Raw genomic sequence first — 20506 nt, 5'->3', positions numbered from 1 at the left:
CATCTCAGACTAAACAGGTGTGTTGCCATCTAATGGTCGATTGCAGGATTACACCCGATACAGACGAGGGACCAAGTTAGAGTTATTAAATCAGTAAAATAGCGGCACCACGAACCCGTAATGGAGCTGGGATTACTGTATACCATAATAGGCACCCTTTAAAATATTAAAAGCTTAAAACACTTCAGGAGCAAAAGTGTTTGTGTGAGGGTGGGGGGCTGAATTTCTGAATTTAACATCCAAAACAACATTGAAGGACCGCAGAGATGTTTTGTTTGCATTCCTCAACTAATTTGTGAAGCAAAAAATAATTATTTACTACATCACTACTACAAGAAAAGATGCGCCACTATCTCTAAACCTACAGTATTAAAAAAACAAAAACAGTGGCATCCTAACATACAATGTTTTCTGTGTGTTTTTGTTTCTGTTTTATTAGATCGTCATTTAAACATATTTGGATTCACAAGTTGAATATCATCCTTGAGCCCCGCAAGCCACTATCGCCATAAAAAAAATCACCATCCACATTCTAATCTGATGCGTTGCCCTCATTGCTAACAGATGTGTCTGTTTACAGCTCACTATTGTTTGCTGGCGCTCTGAGGGCAGAGCTGCCAAAACACAAACATATCTATGAGTCTTATTTTCCACACTGGATCCAGGGGCGAGCATTAAAAAAGCGATGATGGCTCTAATGGCCTCCCTCCAGAGACAAGTTCCAGTCTGAGTGAGAGGAAATTTGTCAAAAGTGGCCTCCTTGTTTACTTTGCTGAGACGGCAAGCACCAGTTGTCCCGATGATAGCCGCTCACAGCACTTCATCCATCCACAGGTGAACATTCACAATGAAAACACTGGACTCAAAAGTTAAATACAACTGAACTGTACTTATAGTGATTCTTCTGCGTGCCACTAGAGGGAGCCCACATACCCCTAGTACCACACATTAGAGAATCACAATGTTAAGTGATACACAAAGGCACAATGATAAATGTACTATATTGTTATTATGGTATTGCATTACCACTGCCAAAGTTCCTTCTGTATTCCTAATATGTCATTATTTCCTCCATGTATCTACAAATGTGCACATAACCACTAACGATTCAATCCCACTGCTGATTCCTACCACACGGGTGAGCGAGTTCACGCTATATATTTTCCTCTTTAGTGTGCATGGTACTTGTAGCAATCTGTTTGCAAGACAAGTCATTTATCTTTGTCCCCGGCGCCTCCTCTCATCCACCTCATTAATCATTCGTCCCTCGCAAAAGACCCATTGAAACGCACCCCGAGGTTAGATTGAACGGATCGTGCGAGCGCCTCGTTGTCATTAAACGTGACGTGACGCAAGAAAGATGACAGACGAAGGAGGATTACCAGCTGGAAATGTCTCAAGAGAAGCTACGCATCAACAATTATACTGTGGAGCTGGGTGGCGCAGCAGTAGGTAACCATGGTAACGGGCTGCTGAATATAGTGAAAGTCAGTTTGTAGTGAGTTCAATTCCCAATCGGTGACGGTGTGAATGGTTGTCTGTCTCTATTTGTGCCCTCTCATTGACTGGCGACCAATCAAGGGTGTAGTCTGCTTTTTGCCTGATGTCAGCTGGTGGGACAGGCTCTAGCTCCCAGCAACCTTGAAATGGAGAAGGGGTACGGAAAATGAATGATTGGTTGGATGAATTGACATCCATTGGTATCTCTATTTCAAGAGTTGTCCAAAAAAAAAGTCGCAAATAAAGAATCATTTTAAAGTTGGGACGGTCTGAGGTCCGGTCTTCACTTGCTGCCTTGTTTACATCTCTTATGGGCCCATGGCCAATTGACCGATTTGTACTGCATAAAATGGCTGTAATTCCTAAATGAATGGTAAATGGCATTCAGTGGAAACTTGATTTAACAGAATATATATATATATTTTTTTTTACAGCATAATTGGTGGAAAAGCATTTAGAACCTGTTGTCCTACATTGAAATACTCTTTCCGTGGCCTAAAAACAAAAGAGCAGAAAATGATTGTTTTGTACTCTTTTTGTAACCTAAAAATGTCCAGGACAATACAAAATTATTGTAAATGTATTATAGAATAAGACAGAATCAGTAGATGTGACATGCTCCTTTTGAACTGCATGCTCATGCCGATGCTAAGCTAATGGCCATGCTTTTCATTACTTTTGGTGGAACGGCTAACATGGCCACCACATATGTACATACATATGCCCCTACCAAGATGGCTGCCGCATTGGTTGCACTTTTTTGCCTGCTCTAGTCTACTGTAATTCTGTTCATCTATGACATGAGAGCAGTTTAAGACTGAAAAACGTGACAAGTCAGCGTTGTTTACTAGCACTGTGGTGATTGTGGCCAATTATGAAAGTTTGAAAGCTACTGTACAAAGTGCCATTCTGAGTGGACTGGGTACTATTTTCTGTCCGTTGAATAGGGTCACACTGTATTTACTTTTTATTTAATTTCATCAAATCCATAATGGCGACTAATAAAAGCAAAATCCATCCTTTTCAATCTCACTTATCCAATTCAGGGTTGGGTGGATTAGAACCAATCCCAGCTGACTTCGGGTACACCCATAGGTCACCAGTCAATCTCAAGGCACCATTCACACCATCACTGAGTGGGAATAGAACCCAGGCGAGTACACTGCAATGCCAATCCAGAGTCCTATAACCTTTGTCCAAATACTTGTGACCTTAACTGAGCTACTTTCAGACGTTTTCCAGAGACCAAAGTAGCACCATGAATATACATTTCTGATGGAAGTGGGGCGAACCCAAATAGGACCCCAAATTTGAGGTGTCAAGAAGCTCGGCGTTTCCCATGTGTGAGGTCAGTCAAACGAGGTGTTGGTGATGGTTTGCTTGTCTCTGCTGTGATCTTCCATCTAATTTTTGGGTAAAACACTGAAGAAGTTGAAGAGGCGGCGATGTTTAGACTGCGCACACAAAGCAGCTTGTTAAAAATAACAGACAGGCGAGGGCCGACGGCGAGGGATGACCGGGGCGACGGGGGGGAGGGGGGGATCTTGGCAACGACGCGGAGAGCGGCCCTTGGGGGCATGCTAATGAGAGAAAGGCCTTTCAACGGGGAGTGGGACGAGGGGGGGCTGGATTGGGGTCTTCTCACGGATACCAGACTTCGGAGAAAAAGGGGAGGCCTCAGGGGTCAGGGAAGCGAACTTAGCAGGGATCCCACAACACAACAACAAATGGCCGCACTAATCTTCGGACTTTTTCTTTTTCATTGTCGGCCCTGTTGAACACCGGGAGAGCTGACATCATGCTTGTAAATACGAGATGCTTCGTTTGAACTCTTTTTATGGTCGCATTAAGATGTTTATTGAACCTTTATTTTGTAATAGCCCAACTCTAATTGTAGCATGAGTTCAAAAACAAATTAAAACGACGGGTTTCAAAGTACTGAGACTAACCTGCAAACATGGAAAAAGTATTTCAAATGGGATTATTTGAAGTTTGCGACAGATATGGTTTCATGGTTACAAACACAATGAGCAGCGGCAATAAAATTTGTGGTCACCTGGCACAAGACGCACATAAATGTTTTTCTATTGTATTGTATTGTATTGTGTTTATATTTATTGTTCTGTATTTATTTATATTTACTGCGTTACATTTACTGTCTGACCCACTACAAGATTTCACCTAAGTATGAATTTGTGTTACATCGCTGCCACCCTAAATCAGGCGAGGCTAAGGCAAGGGCAGGCAAGATTATCTCAGACCCTCAACATCCGGGTCACCACCTCTTCCAGCTCCTTCCCTCAGGTAGGCGCTATTGAACTATGCACAAATAAACCCCCATCAGACATTCCAATAGCTTTTCCCCTTTTGCCATCAATTCCCTTAAAAATTGACAAAAAATTCCATAGATGCGGTTTTTTTGTGTGCCAACTTTGCACATTCCCGTGTGACAGTATAACTGTATTGATTATTGCAGCTTCAGCCCTCTACATATTTGCATAACTATCGTTGATCGATAAAGTGTCACATACTTGGCCAATAAAGTATAATGAATAAAATAAATAAATAAAATCAATAAAATAAATAAAATAAATAAAATAAATAAAATCAATAAAATAAAAATAATGTCTTACATAATTTAATGATTTAAATTCCATAGTACTCAAAGAAGGATATAAGTGATAGCAAAATACCATAATAAAAGAATAGGAAACTGCACTTATCGTCAATCCCTGTCCTGGCTGCTCAGTAAAATAGGGTGAATGTTAAAAAATATATATCATTTACATAAAAAATATATTTAATTTAGGCAAACAGCGATTTTTACCTTAACAACCCTGTGTCCAAGCAATAAAGGTGGACCTACAGCATGACAGGAAATATCAATATGTCTCCAGGCTAACAGGTGGCAATAGTCTAAACTTGTCATTATCAATAAATTGGAATGTAAGGAGAAGCAAAAAAGATAAAAGTATTACTAGCCAAGTGTGAGAGTCGCACACTCAGGACTTGATCTGAATGAGGATGAAGGCCCAACAGAGAAGCAGAGAAGGCCTCATTGTGGCTTTCACACAGCTAGCTTGGCGACACTGAATGCTCCTCAGTCGGCCACAAAAGACCCGCACCCTCGGTTCTCAGGCAGCCGGTTTGGTGCCATTCAACGTGGCGGGACAAAAGCAGCAGCAGAACCAAGAAGCATTGAGGGTGTGGTCCACTGGCAGTGGTCCACTGGTGAATACCGTGTAGTGAAGTGACACAGTTCCAAATACCACTCACTGTCTGCCTCCAATCAAACTCATTGATTGCTTGAACAAAAGCACAGGACACAAAGTCATTACAACGATCCATTCACTTGCTTTACTGACCCACTTATCGCAGACAAAACAAATTCAATATGTGAAAAACAGAACAAAAACAGAGGGTTATCCATTAGTTTCACCTGATAATGAGAAACAAACCGATCTTGATTGAGTTGAGGGGGGGGGTCAGTGTCTGAAAATAAAAAGTATCCAAGCAGGAAGAAAGAAGAGGAAAGAGGAAACGCCACAAGGAGTTGATTTATATGAAGCCTCATGCCTCTTCGGGGCTTCGTAAAAAGAGAAATGCATCCTTCTCCGCTTGAATGCCTTCAAAGGCTCTTTTGCAACGCGTTTTACGCTCACATCGCATGACTGTAAATCATCTTGTGTTGTTTCAAAGCGGTCAGAAGCTCACAGAGGTCTAAACTGAGGTTACTTGGCACAGGCCTGCGCGCTACCAATATAGTTAGATACAATATACTGTACACTTGGCAACGTTAGAATAGTTTTGGATTTTTTTTTATTTTGTGACTTTTTTTTAACACATTTTATTTAGTTCGTTTTAAATACTTTTTAGAGCGGGCTTGTTAGTTTTTATTAGTTTTCATTTTTCAAAAATGTCTCATTTTAGTTGAGCTTTTATTAGTTTTGGCATTCATTTGGATCTTTTTAATAAATGCTCTATAGAGTGTAACATTTAAAAAATGAATTTAAGTTATTTTGTGGTTTTCGTGAACTATAATAACCCTGGTACACTGTAGGATAACCGATATGGTATCCCAGACTTTTTTTGCACAAGGGTAAATAAATACATGGAGAAGTACAAATGACTAGGGGTGTGCCAAAAAATTGATTCTCATAAGAATCGCGATTCTCATTTAGTACGATTCAGAATTGATTTTAAATGTCCCAAAATCGATTTTATTTAAATTATTTTATACTGTCTTGCTTTTGTCTGTATGCGCCTTTATTTGGAGCGCTGTTCATGTTGTACCCGGTTTGGCCACTGAGGGGCAGTGTGGTTCCACGCGGTCTATTACACTGTTAAGTTGTAGCCACATTAGAGAGTAGAAGAAAAAAGTCACGATCAAGTTATTCCAATAAAAGTTGTTTTTTTGCAGTGTGGAGCCGTTCTTTTGAGTGATGAAAGTGCCGCGAGTCGCGCACTAGTTAGCATTAGCGAGTCAGACTGGAGTAGATCATTACAATTCCTTGCACATCTATAGATTGAAGCAAAAATCATTGTCAATCAAATCATTTTGAATCAAAAATCATTCTTAATCGAAAATTGATTCCAAATCGAATCACAAACCCAAAAATCGGAATTGAATCGAATCGTGAGACATTCAAAGATTCCCACCCCTACGAATTATTGTCACGTTCAATCACAATGCACAGTATTTTGCACAATTCTTCCCATTAGATAATATATTTGACTATTACTTTATTAGTTACTATTAGATTACTTAGACCATCTCCTTGTAATGTACTTTTTTATATCAACCAATGACCAGCAATGCATTTTGCTCCACCCTATAGTAGCAAACATTACTGTAATACTCACGTAGCTCAACATAGTAGCCCATCGCTTTAAACAGATAATTAACTTTTTTAGCCATTCTCAGCAGTAAGACTTTCATATTTTGCCTATAATTAATTCGACAACTTCATGTAGAATTAATACTTTTAAAAAACACATTTTACCACTTCCTGTGGATAGAAAATGACATCACATGTGCTCAGGGCTCAAGTAACAACAAATCACGGCTGAACGTCACATTAACTTTACAGAAGTTATCAAAATAATTATAGACAAAATATGAACTGTTTACTGCTGAAAAAGGCTAAATAAGTAAAGTATCCATTTAATGTCAGCTGGGATAGGCTACTATTTACTACGACGTACGCTCATAGACAACAACAAGGCGCTCTAAAGCAGCAAAGTACTACCCAAAGGGAAGGTGCATTTTGTAGGCTTAGCTAGCTCCTCAAGTGCAGGTCACACGCTGATGCAAAATTAAGATGCAGTGGTGGGGGAGGGGCTACACAATTGAGTACCAAACAGTTCTCAGTCTTTCGCACATGATTTCAGCAATTATTTTCTAACATGTATAATGGATGTAGAAACAAATCTCCGAATTCACTTCATAGGGTCTTTAAAGTCATGTGCAGATCAGGTCGCCACGCGTGTGGATTCAAATGTGTTTGGTGTATCAAAGTACTCCTACACAGGCGTATCCCCATAAGAGGAACATTTTGCAGCACGAAAGTAGTAGTGTGCTCCTCAGATTTCAATCCTTTCCTGCTGTTCTAACGAGCCTTTGACCAAACAATGGCCAAACAACAGTGCCTGACTCAGCACCATTCCCATTCTAATTGCATGTTTGTGTTACAGTCTTATTAGGTCTGGGACCGGTCTCCAGCCATGTTTTCTTCAGTCGTCCTTCCAAAAAAAAAAAAAAAAAGACTGAATATGTGGCTCATCCACAGGCGCTATGGTTTTTGGCTCACGGCACGTGGCAGGAAAAGTGTGAGACAGATGCTCCAAATTACTGCAGGCACGCTTGGAAAGATGTGGCAGTGAGCAAAATGACAATTGTAAGATGTTAATTGACTCATTTCAATGAGAAATTTGGATTGCTCGTTGCATTTTCTCTCATTATTTTTAATGTTCATGCTTCCGGGCTACAGAGAGCTCATCTTACAAAAGCTGACCAAAATAAAAGGTTACTGCAAAAAAAAAACAACAACTCTATTTTTCACTTAGGATAATGGAGGGTAATAAGCTTGCTTTGCTTCCAACTCATATTGATCTTACATTACAGAAAAATGTGACGCCAAATTACGCACACAGCACTGAAAAGTGCCATAACGGGAAAACTATTTTCAAAAACTCACAAGCGCATTTGTTTATGGTCATTTATATGTTATTTTGTATTTTAATTATATAAGATGTACAAATATAATGACGGGGGATGGGCAAGTACTGTTACCAGGTATCAGTATCAGGCCGATACGGATACCTGACCTTATTTCAAGGAGTCTGTACTCGCAACAGCGGTCAGTATTGTGGCTGTTTTGCAATCAGGAATTAGAAATCAGAAATTGAAAGAATAAAAAATGACCAATAATTTCATTGCGATATGTTGGTCTTTATTTAAAATGTTCTGTCATTGTTATGTATGAAAAGTACGAGTGGTGTTGGTACTTGGTATCGGTATCGGTGACTAGTCAAGAGTTGAGAACTTGTATTGGTATCTGTCTGAAAAAAATGTGGTATCAAAAATCCCTACTAATGACACAAGATAATTATTTAAAAAAAATTGAAAATAATTTTAAACACATAAAAAATCTTTATTACTGATATATTTCAACATTACTTTTTAAAATTCTATTAATATATTGTAACTAATATTTTTTTAATAATTTGTTTGAATATTATTTTTTATTTTAAAATAAAAAAATTAAATAGAGTAATTTTAAATGACATTTATATATATTTAACATTAATTATTTTTTATTTTATTTTAAATATATTTTAACTATCATTATTGTTATTATTATTATTATTATTATTATTATTATTCGTCTGAATATAGTTTTTATTTTTCAATTAAACATTAAACAGCATGACATGTCTCAAAGCGTTACCTGCCAGCAAATCCCATTCCGTGCGGTTAATCCCTTACCATGCTCTCAACACCATTGCCATAAGCATCTTTATATTTAGCTCAGAGCGACAGCCAATCAGCAAGCTTGAATAACAACGTATGCAGTTAGCTAAAGTCGGGCCAGTGTGAGAAAAATCATGAAAGCTACTTTAAAAACAATCAAAGATATTTTCCCCCTTTATGGAGGAACAATGTGTTGACACAGTGGACCGATATCTGTTATCCCTTACATGGTCGTGCAGCGTGAACCGTCATTCACCCCTTGCTGATTCTGACCACAAGCACGTGCAGTCCTTTGCCAAACACTAAAACACACACGCCGAGTCCATGTTCACGGATGACAGTTTAAACTGATGCAGGCCTCTTCTGGACCGGAGCTATTGGAATTGGACCGCACTTCCAATGTCAGGATGCACATCCATGCCAAATTGTTGAACAAGAGTGGTCAAATAATTGTGGGGTGTGATTTGTGTTCGCTTGCATGTCTACTTCTTGGTTCAACAAATAGTGTGTAAAATGATGAGGTTGCACTATTTTTAACTCATTCACTGCCATTGACGGCTATAGACGTAAAAAATTAATTTGAACTATTTCTATTAAAAAAAAATGTATTGTACATTTAGAACAGATTGATTAATCGTGAGTTAACTAGTGAAGTCATGCGATTAATTACAATTAAAATTGTAATCGCCTGACGCCCCCAATTTTTTAGAATCTCTTCTTTTTAAATCACGTCAGGTGAATAAATGTTTTCATTGTAATTAATCACATGACTTCAATAATTAACTCACGATTAATCACACATTTTATATATGTTCTAAATGTACAATATATATATATTTTTTTAGGTTTTCATGCGCTTATTAACAAAAGTGGAAAAAGTAGAAAACTAATAGAAATAGTTCAAATTAATTGTTGACGTCTATAGTCGTCAATGGCAGTGAATGTAAAAAAGTGTTTCTTTAAAACTCATGCTCTCTTAAATGTCCTATAATGAACTTTATTTTTGAAAAGCTTAAGAAGTCCATTTTTTAAAAAGGCAAAAATGTTGATCGATGTTGCCATCGGCGACATCATTCACTCCATATGAATATTTCCTCAACTAACATTCTCACAGTCCAGCTGCTCACCTTGGCACCCACGCACAAACACGCACACACAATAGACATAATGGAGACAGCAGTGGGTGCGGGGTGTCGAGGGGTGTTTCCCATGAACGCAGCCCTCCCTCCTGGGATCTCTTTCCGCTATTGTCCGTCAGCCTCTCACCCCTGACCCAACACTTGGCCCTGTCTCAAACCCTCCTGGAACACCCCCCTCCCCCCCAATCCCCACAACCTGTCATAGCAAAGTGGCCCAACATATCTCTTTAATTCAATCATTGGTGCGCAAATCCCGCGTCCTGGTTCTGGATCCTAGATGGACAAAAACCGAACCTGAAGCTGACGCGAACAATCCCAGCCGGACCCAAACAAGGGCAAAGGGGATCGTAACAAGTGGCTGATGGACGCTTGTGTCTGTGTACTGACCTCCTGTGAGAGTGGGTCAATCCATGGCCTTATTGCAGGCAGCCAGTCATCCAAAAGCATCCAGTGTGCAAAGTGAAAGCCATTTGGGACTCCACTCACTTGTGTAACGCAGACTTTCAACTCGCACCGTGTGCACAATCCATTAAAGTGGAGGAGCAATATAAACACTGACAGTTGTACTTGTAATATCATTAATAACAAGAATGCAGTGTGTCATTGTTTGTTTACATTATGAGCGCATGCCAGTTCGATGTTATGGCTTAGTTCTTAAAAATAGTGGCAAGGGGTGCTTAATGATTCAACTGCAGAGAACCAAGTATTTATTAAAGGCATTGAATATATTAGAGGAGACCTTTATTTGTACAGATGTGTTTGTAAAATAGCATTTCATTACATTACAGTATTTTCTACAATTTTTAACAATATATTAAGAATTGGAATAACATATTTGACAACATAAGGTATAAGAGAATTATTATATATCATAATAAATCTTATGTAGTTTATATTGGCAGTATTATTAAGAAGTAAAATTAAATAAATGTTATCAGTGCAAATGAATGATTTTTTAATATCATTCTTTAATGTCACACAAGTAGGCATGGGCCGGTTTGACGGATGATTTTTAAAAAGTCAAGGCTTTAATAACCGCTAATATGCGCTACTTTTTTTTTTAGGGGAAATCTAAGCAGGGCACAAAAAGATCGGCTGCTTGCAGAGTTCAGTAAATGAGGATTACCTCCAATCAAGACGAGATACTGCAAAAACTGATGCCTTTTTGCTGATTAATGCGCATTGTACAAAAAAAAAAAAGTGGCAGGGAGTACTAGTTAGCCCCAAGGACATCATGAGAAGCCCATGGGTCTGTTCTAAAAATAGACTATGTTGAATGGGGGGTTTGGGGGCTGTTTTTAGTTAGCCAAATGTATATATATTTTTAAAGGTGACTTTAGAGCTGGAATTTTAATATGATACCGCAATATTTTTGCTTACGGTCATCATACCGACAAATATTGGCACACATATGTTGTGTAAACTACATAAATAAAATAAAACAAAATAAATAAATAAAATAAAAAATTGTAATAAATATAATTAACCATTGATTCCAACTTTTGTCTTTGAATTCAATAGTTTGTTTAATGTATGTATCTTGCCCTACTGACTTTATTAAACTACACAATTTCTGTACATGATACAGTCAAAAGTACTAGGACAGCTTGACCTTTATCAACCTTTGAACTTGGACAAAAGTATGTTGCCAGTGCAATAAAAGTTTCTGGGAAGGCTCTAGACAAAACCTTGGACCTTTCTTTGGGCACTGGGAGCAGAAAAAGCAAAAAATATTCTGAATCTCTCAAAAAGTTGAAAATTAAGATTTAAAGAGTCCACCTATAGGTCTGATTGATTGATTGGGAGGTGTGTCCCTAGGGTTTGGTCCATATAGTGTACGATCACGTGCGCAAATTCTCCAAGTTAACAACAGTCGTAAAAAGTAGCTCGAACACTTTCCAGATGCTGCAGAAGTCGTTTCCCATGCAGTGGGGGTCAAAAGCTTAAAATGACTTAGGAGACATTGATGTAATATTCATAACACGCACACGTCCCTCTTTGGGTCCGCGTGTGGTTTCGGGGTCACCCATCTGAGCTTTCCTGCCCCTCAACCCCCCCCCCCCCCCCACCCCCTTCCCCAAAGCTGCTGTTTGCTGCCATTCCTCTTTCTTCTTTAGCACAAACAGATGAGACCGCTGCCAAACGGTCCCTGTTGCATAACTTGCTGTCTTTTTTAAACATACAGCGCTTACAGATCCTCATCATTCATTTGCACTCTTCAAAAAAAAAAAAATGCAACTGTTCATGCAATCGACTCCCTCCCCGCTCCGCCGTTGCCTCCCAGCCAGCATCTGTCGCTGCGCAAAAGCTCAACTTTTGCAGACTTTCGAACAGCTTGGCAGAGATGCTTCCTGTGGGCCTATCGCGCCTTCCTCCCGAGGATTACAAGCAGACAATGAGAGCTCTCGCATATAAACAAGTGAGAGAGAAAGCAGGTGTGCGCAGTGGCCTTTAACTTGGCAGCCTTGGGAGCACAACATCAGGATGAGTCATCAAGCTTTGGCGCCATGCTCCGCCCACACATAACGGCGACAATTCACATCTTTTACAATTTGGGGGTTCTTACGTGGTGCAAATTCTGTCACAATCAAGACAAAATTGAAGTCCCTCTCAAAATTCCTGTGTCTTTTAAGGTATGGCTTCTTCCAACATTTTCGTGGGTCAACATATAGATGTGCCTACCAAATTTCATATCATACATTTTTACAAAAAAAACGGCATTATTGCTACTTCTAGATGCAGCAATACAGCGGGCTTTAATTTTACATTGGCACCAGCCTCAATCTGCTGTCAGACTTTTCTACAAAGCACCGAGCACTTCTCATCGGCACCCCCAACATGCTTTTGTCTTACGGTTATTTAGCAGCGGCGCAGAAAGCGGCGAACACAAAGGCCTATCTGTGGCGACTTGAATACACTCGAGCGGGCACGAGGCCAACAGCTCAATCCTTGCAGGGTCCCACAGTGGAGGAGCGCACTAATGAATTCTGCTCTCTCGCTCACACACGAGCGCAAATGAACTTGCGGGAGAAATTAGCTGGAAGGGATTCTTCTCCGTCTGCGCGATTCATTTCTACTGGTGGTGCTGAAAGGAAGAATCACACGCAGGTGTTGGGTCACTCGAAGGCTGCGAGCTTGACAGGGCAGATCTGATACAAGAGCTGAATCAAGACTTTTGCTCACTTTTGATTGGCGTTCATTTATTAACAACTAATGATATCCATCTATGTGAAGACAGTGATCGTGTTAATTATTTCTGGCAATGTTTATAAACACTGATTTTACAAATAAACAGCAATCATGAACACACATATGCACTCCTACAACAATACTAGGAAATCACAATGTCCATTCACTGGTGAGCTATTTTTAGAAGATGCCCATTGGCTGGTGGGGCTACTGGGCATCATCTTGGTGAGCCCCGACTTCATAATATGGCAATAAAGAATGACTTTAAATAAATAAATAAATAAATGCAATGAGGTGTGAAGCACCATTGAATGAAATGTTTCCTGCCATTGTGGACCAAGAGAATTACACGTTGCAAACCAAGAAACTTGGCCTTATGAAAGTCCGCTAGCTTAATGCTAACACGCGATGTAAAATATCATAGACAGCCTAACAAAACTAGCATTGCTTTTTGTGTAGTTATATTTTAAACAACATAAATTGGAACACATGATGCAACAATACATAGATCATATAACAATACTCACAAGAATATATTTCTTTATCCTCTGTGAAAAATGACTTATTACTGCTGTTTACTCAACCTAGTTGTGACTGTCTTCTTTGTGTATTTATTTGTTCCTGTATTATACTGCCCCCTTGGTCGCTAGGGTGAAATCATGATCATCAAATTGTATTTAATTATGTTATTTTTTTAAGTAAATGATGTGCTATTTTTCTCATTGAAACACAAATATTTTGTTGGTATTTATTTTGTGGGCTGGAACGGATTAGCGGCTTTTGTATTCATTTCGATTGGGAAATAGTATTTGAGATAGAAGTGTTTTGAGTTGCAAGCGTAGTCACTAAACAAATTAAGCTCATAGGTCAAGATTTGGATAATGCATGAAAAGTATGTCTTTGAAACTCTGCATTAGGTTATGGAAGTGTGCCTAATAAAGTGACTTCAGCAAAAAAAAAATCGCAACTCCACTCACCATAAAAATAAGAGCATAACCGTTAGCCTTGTTTAGGCTACAGTGCATCATATGATGGAGATCACAGTTGCAAAAACACAGCTTGGCCACTATGTCAAGTGATCAAATTCCTCGTGACGCCTTTGCTGTAAGCACTGCTTGCTAGTCTAATTGCAACCGCATCACGCCAATGAATGTTTCAGTTCATTAGCCTGTATTGAATCATTATTCATTTATATCCTGCTTTTCTAAAAGACTTAAGGTAAGAGCTTCAATCTTCAACCCCCACTGGTTGAACCCCCCCCCCCCCCACCCCCCCCCCCCCCCACCCCCCGCCTCTGGCCCAGATCCTGACCAGCCTTTCTGGACTTTACTGTCTAGGCGACCGCTCAACTCTCTTCAGCACTGCAGGCTAACAGCAGAAAATGCACAATTTACTTCTGTATTAATGTTTCCTCACTTACTGCACTGAGGCGGTATGGAAAAAAAAGCCTAAATGCGAATTCAGTTGCGCTTGGACGCCTGTTGAATGTGTGAATGAATGCTCATCGGCTGCATGCTTCTATTGTGTCCCCGCGGGCCTTCCAGAACAATCATCTGACTGTGAACAAAAACACAGACGCGGACCTCTACGCCACTGGCAAACAGCAGACGTGCAAGATGCCAACATATTGTGGACGCATAGAAATAAAATCTAATCAAAAGCCTTATTATGCATGCGTGTGGCAAGAGGGTTAGGTATTGTGCGCAAGATAAAGGTTAGATTGTGTCTTATGTAGCTGCAACTAAATGAAGTCCAACCCAAAATTCAAAATGGACCTGGTTCCCTTGTATTGATTGATGATGTGACTACTGACAAAAGCTGCAGAATTAATGCTCATATTCAGCCAAATGTTACGGAACTCAATGGATGGCGCTTCACAGTGCAGATGGACAATGATCCGACATATACTGCAAAAGCAACAGAATCTTGTTTGTTTCTTTTCAAATCCACTGCGATGAAGATCTAAAGCCGAAACCATATATTAAAACCCACGTGGTCATAAAGTTACAGTTGATAGTTACGGTTAAAAGGAGTGTGAAACATTGAGTCATACATTTGTGTTGAGGTAATTTTCTGCCACTATATGGCATTAGTGTTTCATGTTGGATGTTGGCGACAGAAACATTGGTTTCTTTTCAAATTCAGAGCAATTGGTATTTAAAACATGAAGCACCTCGTGGCCTCCAGACTATTTTTTTCATGATAAATTACAACTAGCCACCAGTCCCCACAAATACATATAAATGTTTACATCACATTGATATTTGTTTAATTGTGTTACACTGACTCTTAATACGTATTTGCTCCCAAAAAATGCATACATACGTTCTATTTTAAACGTTACCATGCTCCCAAAGACGTATTTATGCGTGTTTTTTTTTAATGGAAGTTATTATGCTAGAGCATACAGAAGGCTTTGAAGCAGCCTCAGAACTGAAGAGAATGTTTGAAGCAATGGTTGTTATTACAAAAACGGCCAACAGGTGGCAGCAGAGTATAAGAGATCAACCAGTGTCATGTTGCAAAAAGCTCTTTCCCCCACAGTTTTACACAGATTTGTGAATAGGGATGAAACTTAGCTATATTCTAATGCTAATGGCTGCAAAACTGAAACAGATAGAAATTTACTTTTTTTTCCTGATGAAAGAAGAGACTCTAATCTTTCTTTTGGTAGGTTGCATATTTTTATGGTAATAGAACAAAATCAGTCAAAATCCAGTAAAACAGCCGGGAGCGAAGGAGGTCGGTTGAGTGAAAATGGCTGGGAGTGAATGAGTTAATGAACCACGGAAACCCTGCAAAAAGATGAGAATAGCGTCATTGGCCCAATGTTTATGAACCTGACTGTGTTAGACATCTGGACCATGTGGATACTCGAACAACACACACATCCACACACAGCGAACAGGCTTCCGAGTAGAGGTCAAGGCCATTGCACATGCTTGAACACAGGCATCCCCAGTCAGGACCTTCTATTCCAATCACTTCACAAGTCACAATAGTCAATGGGCTGGCTTTGTCTTTAGCAGGTCAGAACTTTCCAGAACATTAACATGCAAGCAGCACGGCACAGTTGCTGCAGGAAAGACAAAAAGGAAAGCCACAAAAGTCAAAACTTGGAAGTTCAAACCATCATCATGTGCGATACGTCAGCAACTCTTGTGACACTACAGCACAGCCCAGTATTTGCCTTGTTTTTTTCTTTCACTTTTTCTGTTGTTTTGATGGGGTTATTTGTTGATTTTATGCAACATATCGTCATGCAATATATCTTATTTTTACGTTTTTGGGATGAAACTGAATGCAGACATCCCAAAAACGTAAAAAATAAATAAAAGAAAAGAAAATGGCCATAAGTGTTTTTCACATAGCAGCTACGATATGACGACCGGTATCTCGTGTTTATTTACGCTATTCTGTCTGCCACACACTTTATTGCATTACATTAAAATATATTCTGAATATTATTATATAGAAAATGTTTTTAATATTGCCATTATTTTCAATATTTTTTTTTGATGAGAACAACTTGGAAATCAATCAGCATCACAGAAATGATTGAGTTCCACTTGAGAGCTTCCACACAACAAAAAAAAGAAAGTTGCCTCATATAAAAACTGAATGCGGTCAACTGTATTTTGGTTTCCAAATGGAAATGAGCCCAGAAATGATGCAAGTCTGGTGACGGCCACCTCATTACCGAGCATCATTTTTGCAATTAATGACAACAAACTGAAGACGTAATGTTGTTTGAGCTGATTGATGAGGACATACAGTGGAGTTAGTAGAGGTTGGCGCATTTGAGGCATCATTTGGCTGCCAAAATGGCCTCTATCTGCGGCTAAAATGAGTCTCAGGAGAAGATTAAGGAAGACAAACAACCTTTCACACTCACATTCATGCTGCTTAGACCATTTAGATGCTGCCCTTATTGATGCTAACCGTGAAAAAAAAAACTTTCCCCTGCTCCGACATCGAGATACTAGGTCACGCCGCACACTGTCCACCGTGTGTGTGCTGATGTGACACTTTCCAGACATACACACTGAGATTGGAGGAATGTGGAAATCCAAGACAGCAGACTCCTCGTCCAAGACACAAAATCATCACAATGCGTGCGTGCGTGTGTGTTATCGCAAAGAGAACTTTGTAACATCTGACACCACGTTCACGCCTCCGCACTGTCAAAGGCAGCTGGAAAACATATTTCATCACCCAGGCATTACCGAACGTCAGCCGAGAAGCACTCACTTCATATTTAATGTCATGTCCTAAAAATCTGGACCCGATTTGGACACCTAAAGCGTGTCCACGGCGCGGGAAAAGTTTCCGTAAAGGATGAAAAGTGTACATTTTATGATCGGAAATTGGCTCCCAAGTACAAATGGAAATGGTGTGCTGCTTTTGATTAGTTAGGTCTTAAATGTGACATGATGGAATCCTCGCGAAACAAACCGAAATGACGCCACTGAGTGATACAAAAGTCTATGTAGAGCTTATGCATCAATGTGTTTATAGTAGCACCGATGCTCTAATGTGTTGTGTGCCATATTGAGCTTTAAGATCATTAAATAAATGAAGAACATGACATGATTGACAATTAGTAACTGGGTGTGTCAACCAGATACGCAAATAGACACATCCCTAGGGTGGGGGAAAAAAAACCTAACTGTAGCAGTAATTAACACGGTTCATAATGCAATTGTTTATACAACAGTTACGAATTTGAATGGTGTTGCTAACCAAAACAGCAGCAAACTGTCTCAGCAGTGGAGACTAAATAAGTTCGCTTGACATTTGCTCTTTGGCAATAATTATTTTTTGTAATATTATTTTTAAATAGGGGATTTTTTCTGGATGTGTGGGGGTTGCCAGGTTATCAGTATAACTGTGGATAAAAATAATACTAATTTTATTATCAACATTTTCTAAGAAGAAGAAACAACTTTCCCCTCCCAGAGTCACTCGCATGATACAGCCTTAAAAAATGCTGGGTCAAAAAAAAAACAGGCCCAAAATTGGACTGGCCCACTACTTGGGTCAATTTGACCCAAATTTGGGTTTGTACGAAGCAACACAATTTTGGGGGTTAAACCTGAAAGTTGAGTCAAATTGCTGACCTAATTTGATTTATTTTTGACCCAGTTGTTTTACAAGCGTATGTTTGGCACAGTTTTTGCACCAGATGCCCTTCTTAATCAGCCCACCCCTTTTTTATCCAGATTCTGGACCTGGAGTGGCTTGAAAACAGCATAAAGAGTGTAAAGGCCAAGTGAATTTGCCCTGACCGGGATTTGAACCCTGACCCCATGTCCCAAGTCAGCGGTGTTACCCACTGAGTCATCTCGCCGCCACCAATACTTTCAAAGAAATTACGTTTACTTCAACGTCAGTAGACAACAAAACCAAAATAGCAGCCAGCTTCAGCTCAAATTCAATCTTCAACCCAATTCTGGGATAAAATAATGAACCCAACCTTGGGTTAAAATAACCCCATTCGCTCAAATCTACAGCTAACCAAGTGAGTGGTGGACTGGCCAATCACAGGGCACGTATTGACAAAAAAAACAACTACACTCACAATAGGTCTCATTTGCATGTTTTGGCAATGTGGTAGAAAGCTGAAGTACATAAGTGACAAAATGGTGGGAACATGTGACCACACAAGGAAATGCCCTGAAGGCTCGCGGCTGAAAACTTGGTCGGATGAAAGCAAGAAAGGACGTTCTCACGTCTGAACTCCAAGAAGCCAATTCCTGCATTTATCACTCCGAGGCCATGATGTTCTCCCTCTGTGTTAACCACAAAAAAAGATGGTGGTCACCGTGTGAGGACGACGAAGAAGAAAGCGGAGGAAGAGGAGGAGGGGGCCTGCGGGGATTCCGTTGAAAGGCCACGTTGCTGTGAGACTCTGCCGCGATTCAGCGAACTTGGGTGTTCATGAACGGAGGCGCCGCAACAAAGGAGCGCCTCCAAATTAGGAGCACAAAGACGCCTCTGTGGGAGCCTCCCAGCGAATTAATGAGCACTGATACATATTCTCACATACGTCTCATAAGCACGGCGGAGGGGGGGTCACGGGATAACACGCTTGCGGCCATTTTGTGGTAAAATAGCCTGAAACCGAGACAGTTTGTTGCTGTTGTTTACTTGTAAATTTTAATAAGAAAAAACACTCAATCATATTGGTCTTTATAAAAAAAAAAAACATAAATAATAAATAGAATGTAGAAAAGTTAAATTTTCTCAAATGTGTTAGCTTCGCTTCATTGGTTATTGTGCCGCTTTTTCTGCTGTGTGCACTTAAACCATCGGGGGGGGGGGGGGGGGGGGGGGTCAGAACAATAAAGCTATAAGCAGTGGTTAATTTAGTCAATCTTCACAGGGGATAAAGAATGTATGCCACTGAGTATTTGTTATATTCTGTCTCCAAGTGTTGCTCCAGGATTAGCAAGGTTACACAACAACAACTCATCAACTGGTTTCCACTAAACTGTGCTAAGGGGTGTGGCCAATGAAATTATATATTCCATATATGCTAATTCAGTTAAGATTTTTTTTTTCCCCTTTACATTCATTGTGTTTTTGTTTTTCTATATTGATTGTCATTACATTTGAGATTTTAAAAAACTTTCCCCCAGTACAGTTAACAATAAATACCTACTAAATGTATTAACATTATAAAGTGATTATTTGTTTGCAAACATTACATACATATTTGGTGTACAGCATAATGCCAATATTTTTTGGGTGGAATTCTTTCATATCATAAAAAAAATATTAATAATTGGTCAGTGTTGGCTAAATAGTGAGTGTGTGCGGGTGTGGGTGGGTCGGTGTGTATTATGGGATATGCAAATAATATTAAAACCATGTGACAGTGTTACATCAGTACATGCAGAAAGTAAATTCAACTTTTAATCACTGTAAAAGTTGAATTTACTTTCAACCACTTGACCAAAACAATGCATCCACAAGACAATCAAGCCCTGACTGATCGAATCTCATTGCTGATCAATCACTGATCAGCAAAGGCGTGCATCCAGTGTGAGGTAATAAACATTGTGGGAGAGAAAGACAAGCGAGAAGCAGTAAGAGTGGAAGAGAGCAGTGCATGAGCGCGCGCACAGGCGCAACCCCGCAACACTTAATCTCTCTAATCGCTTTCCTCGACTCAATCCCACTCTGGACACAACGCCTATTCCAAAACACACCGCTGCTACATTTCTGACAGTTGAATCGAAAAGTTTAAACAGACTGTTACGCGCGAGAGAAAAAGTTTGCGCAGTCGAACAAGTTTCTAGTGGATGGATACAAAAAATAAATGCACTCACCCATGTTTAAAGGTCTTCCCTGTGAGCTTCCCCGAGGTCGTAACAGTCGGATTCAAGCCGTCGAGCTGTTTTGGGTGCACCGCTACTCGCGAGTCCTGAGATGCGCACTAGCTGGACGCTCGCAAACACTTTGGAGACAGCCCCGGTGACGTCATCGCCAGGAGTGGGAGGGGTTTAGGATCAGGGCAGAGAGGAGAAAGAAGAGAGCGGTCAGGGGTGTATTTTGTCAGATGGGGGACCAAGGGAGCTCAGTCGAGTTTGTGTTGTGAGCTGCCCTGAAAACGTCTTCTATGGAAAAAGTCCTTGAAATCTTGCTTGAAAATTGAGTCTATCACAGCAAGATGCCTATGAGACTACCTCATTTCACCTCC

The 20506-nt window shown here is 39.9% G+C and overlaps 1 protein-coding gene across 2 annotated transcripts in view; it reads right to left on the bottom strand.

The window, feature by feature from the left end:
- Positions 1-20281, bottom strand: part of gpm6bb (glycoprotein M6Bb) — a 38951-nt gene extending 18670 nt beyond the window's left edge. For both annotated transcript variants that reach the window (XM_086090675.1, XM_086090676.1), the window contains exon 1: positions 20136-20281. In XM_086090675.1, the coding sequence (XP_085946801.1) occupies positions 20136-20139 (4 nt within the window). In that variant the 5' untranslated portion in view covers positions 20140-20281. The remainder of the gene's footprint in view (positions 1-20135) is intronic.
- Positions 20282-20506: the final 225 nt, after the last annotated feature.

Source organism: Leptonotus elevatus, chromosome 12 (genome assembly GCF_054856555.1).
Source record: "Leptonotus elevatus isolate MCC_2025b chromosome 12, RoL_Lele_1.0, whole genome shotgun sequence".
NCBI lineage: Eukaryota > Metazoa > Chordata > Actinopteri > Syngnathiformes > Syngnathidae > Leptonotus > Leptonotus elevatus.
The sequence above is the reverse complement of the archived record's forward strand: the minus strand, read 5'-3'. Positions and strand labels throughout refer to the sequence as shown.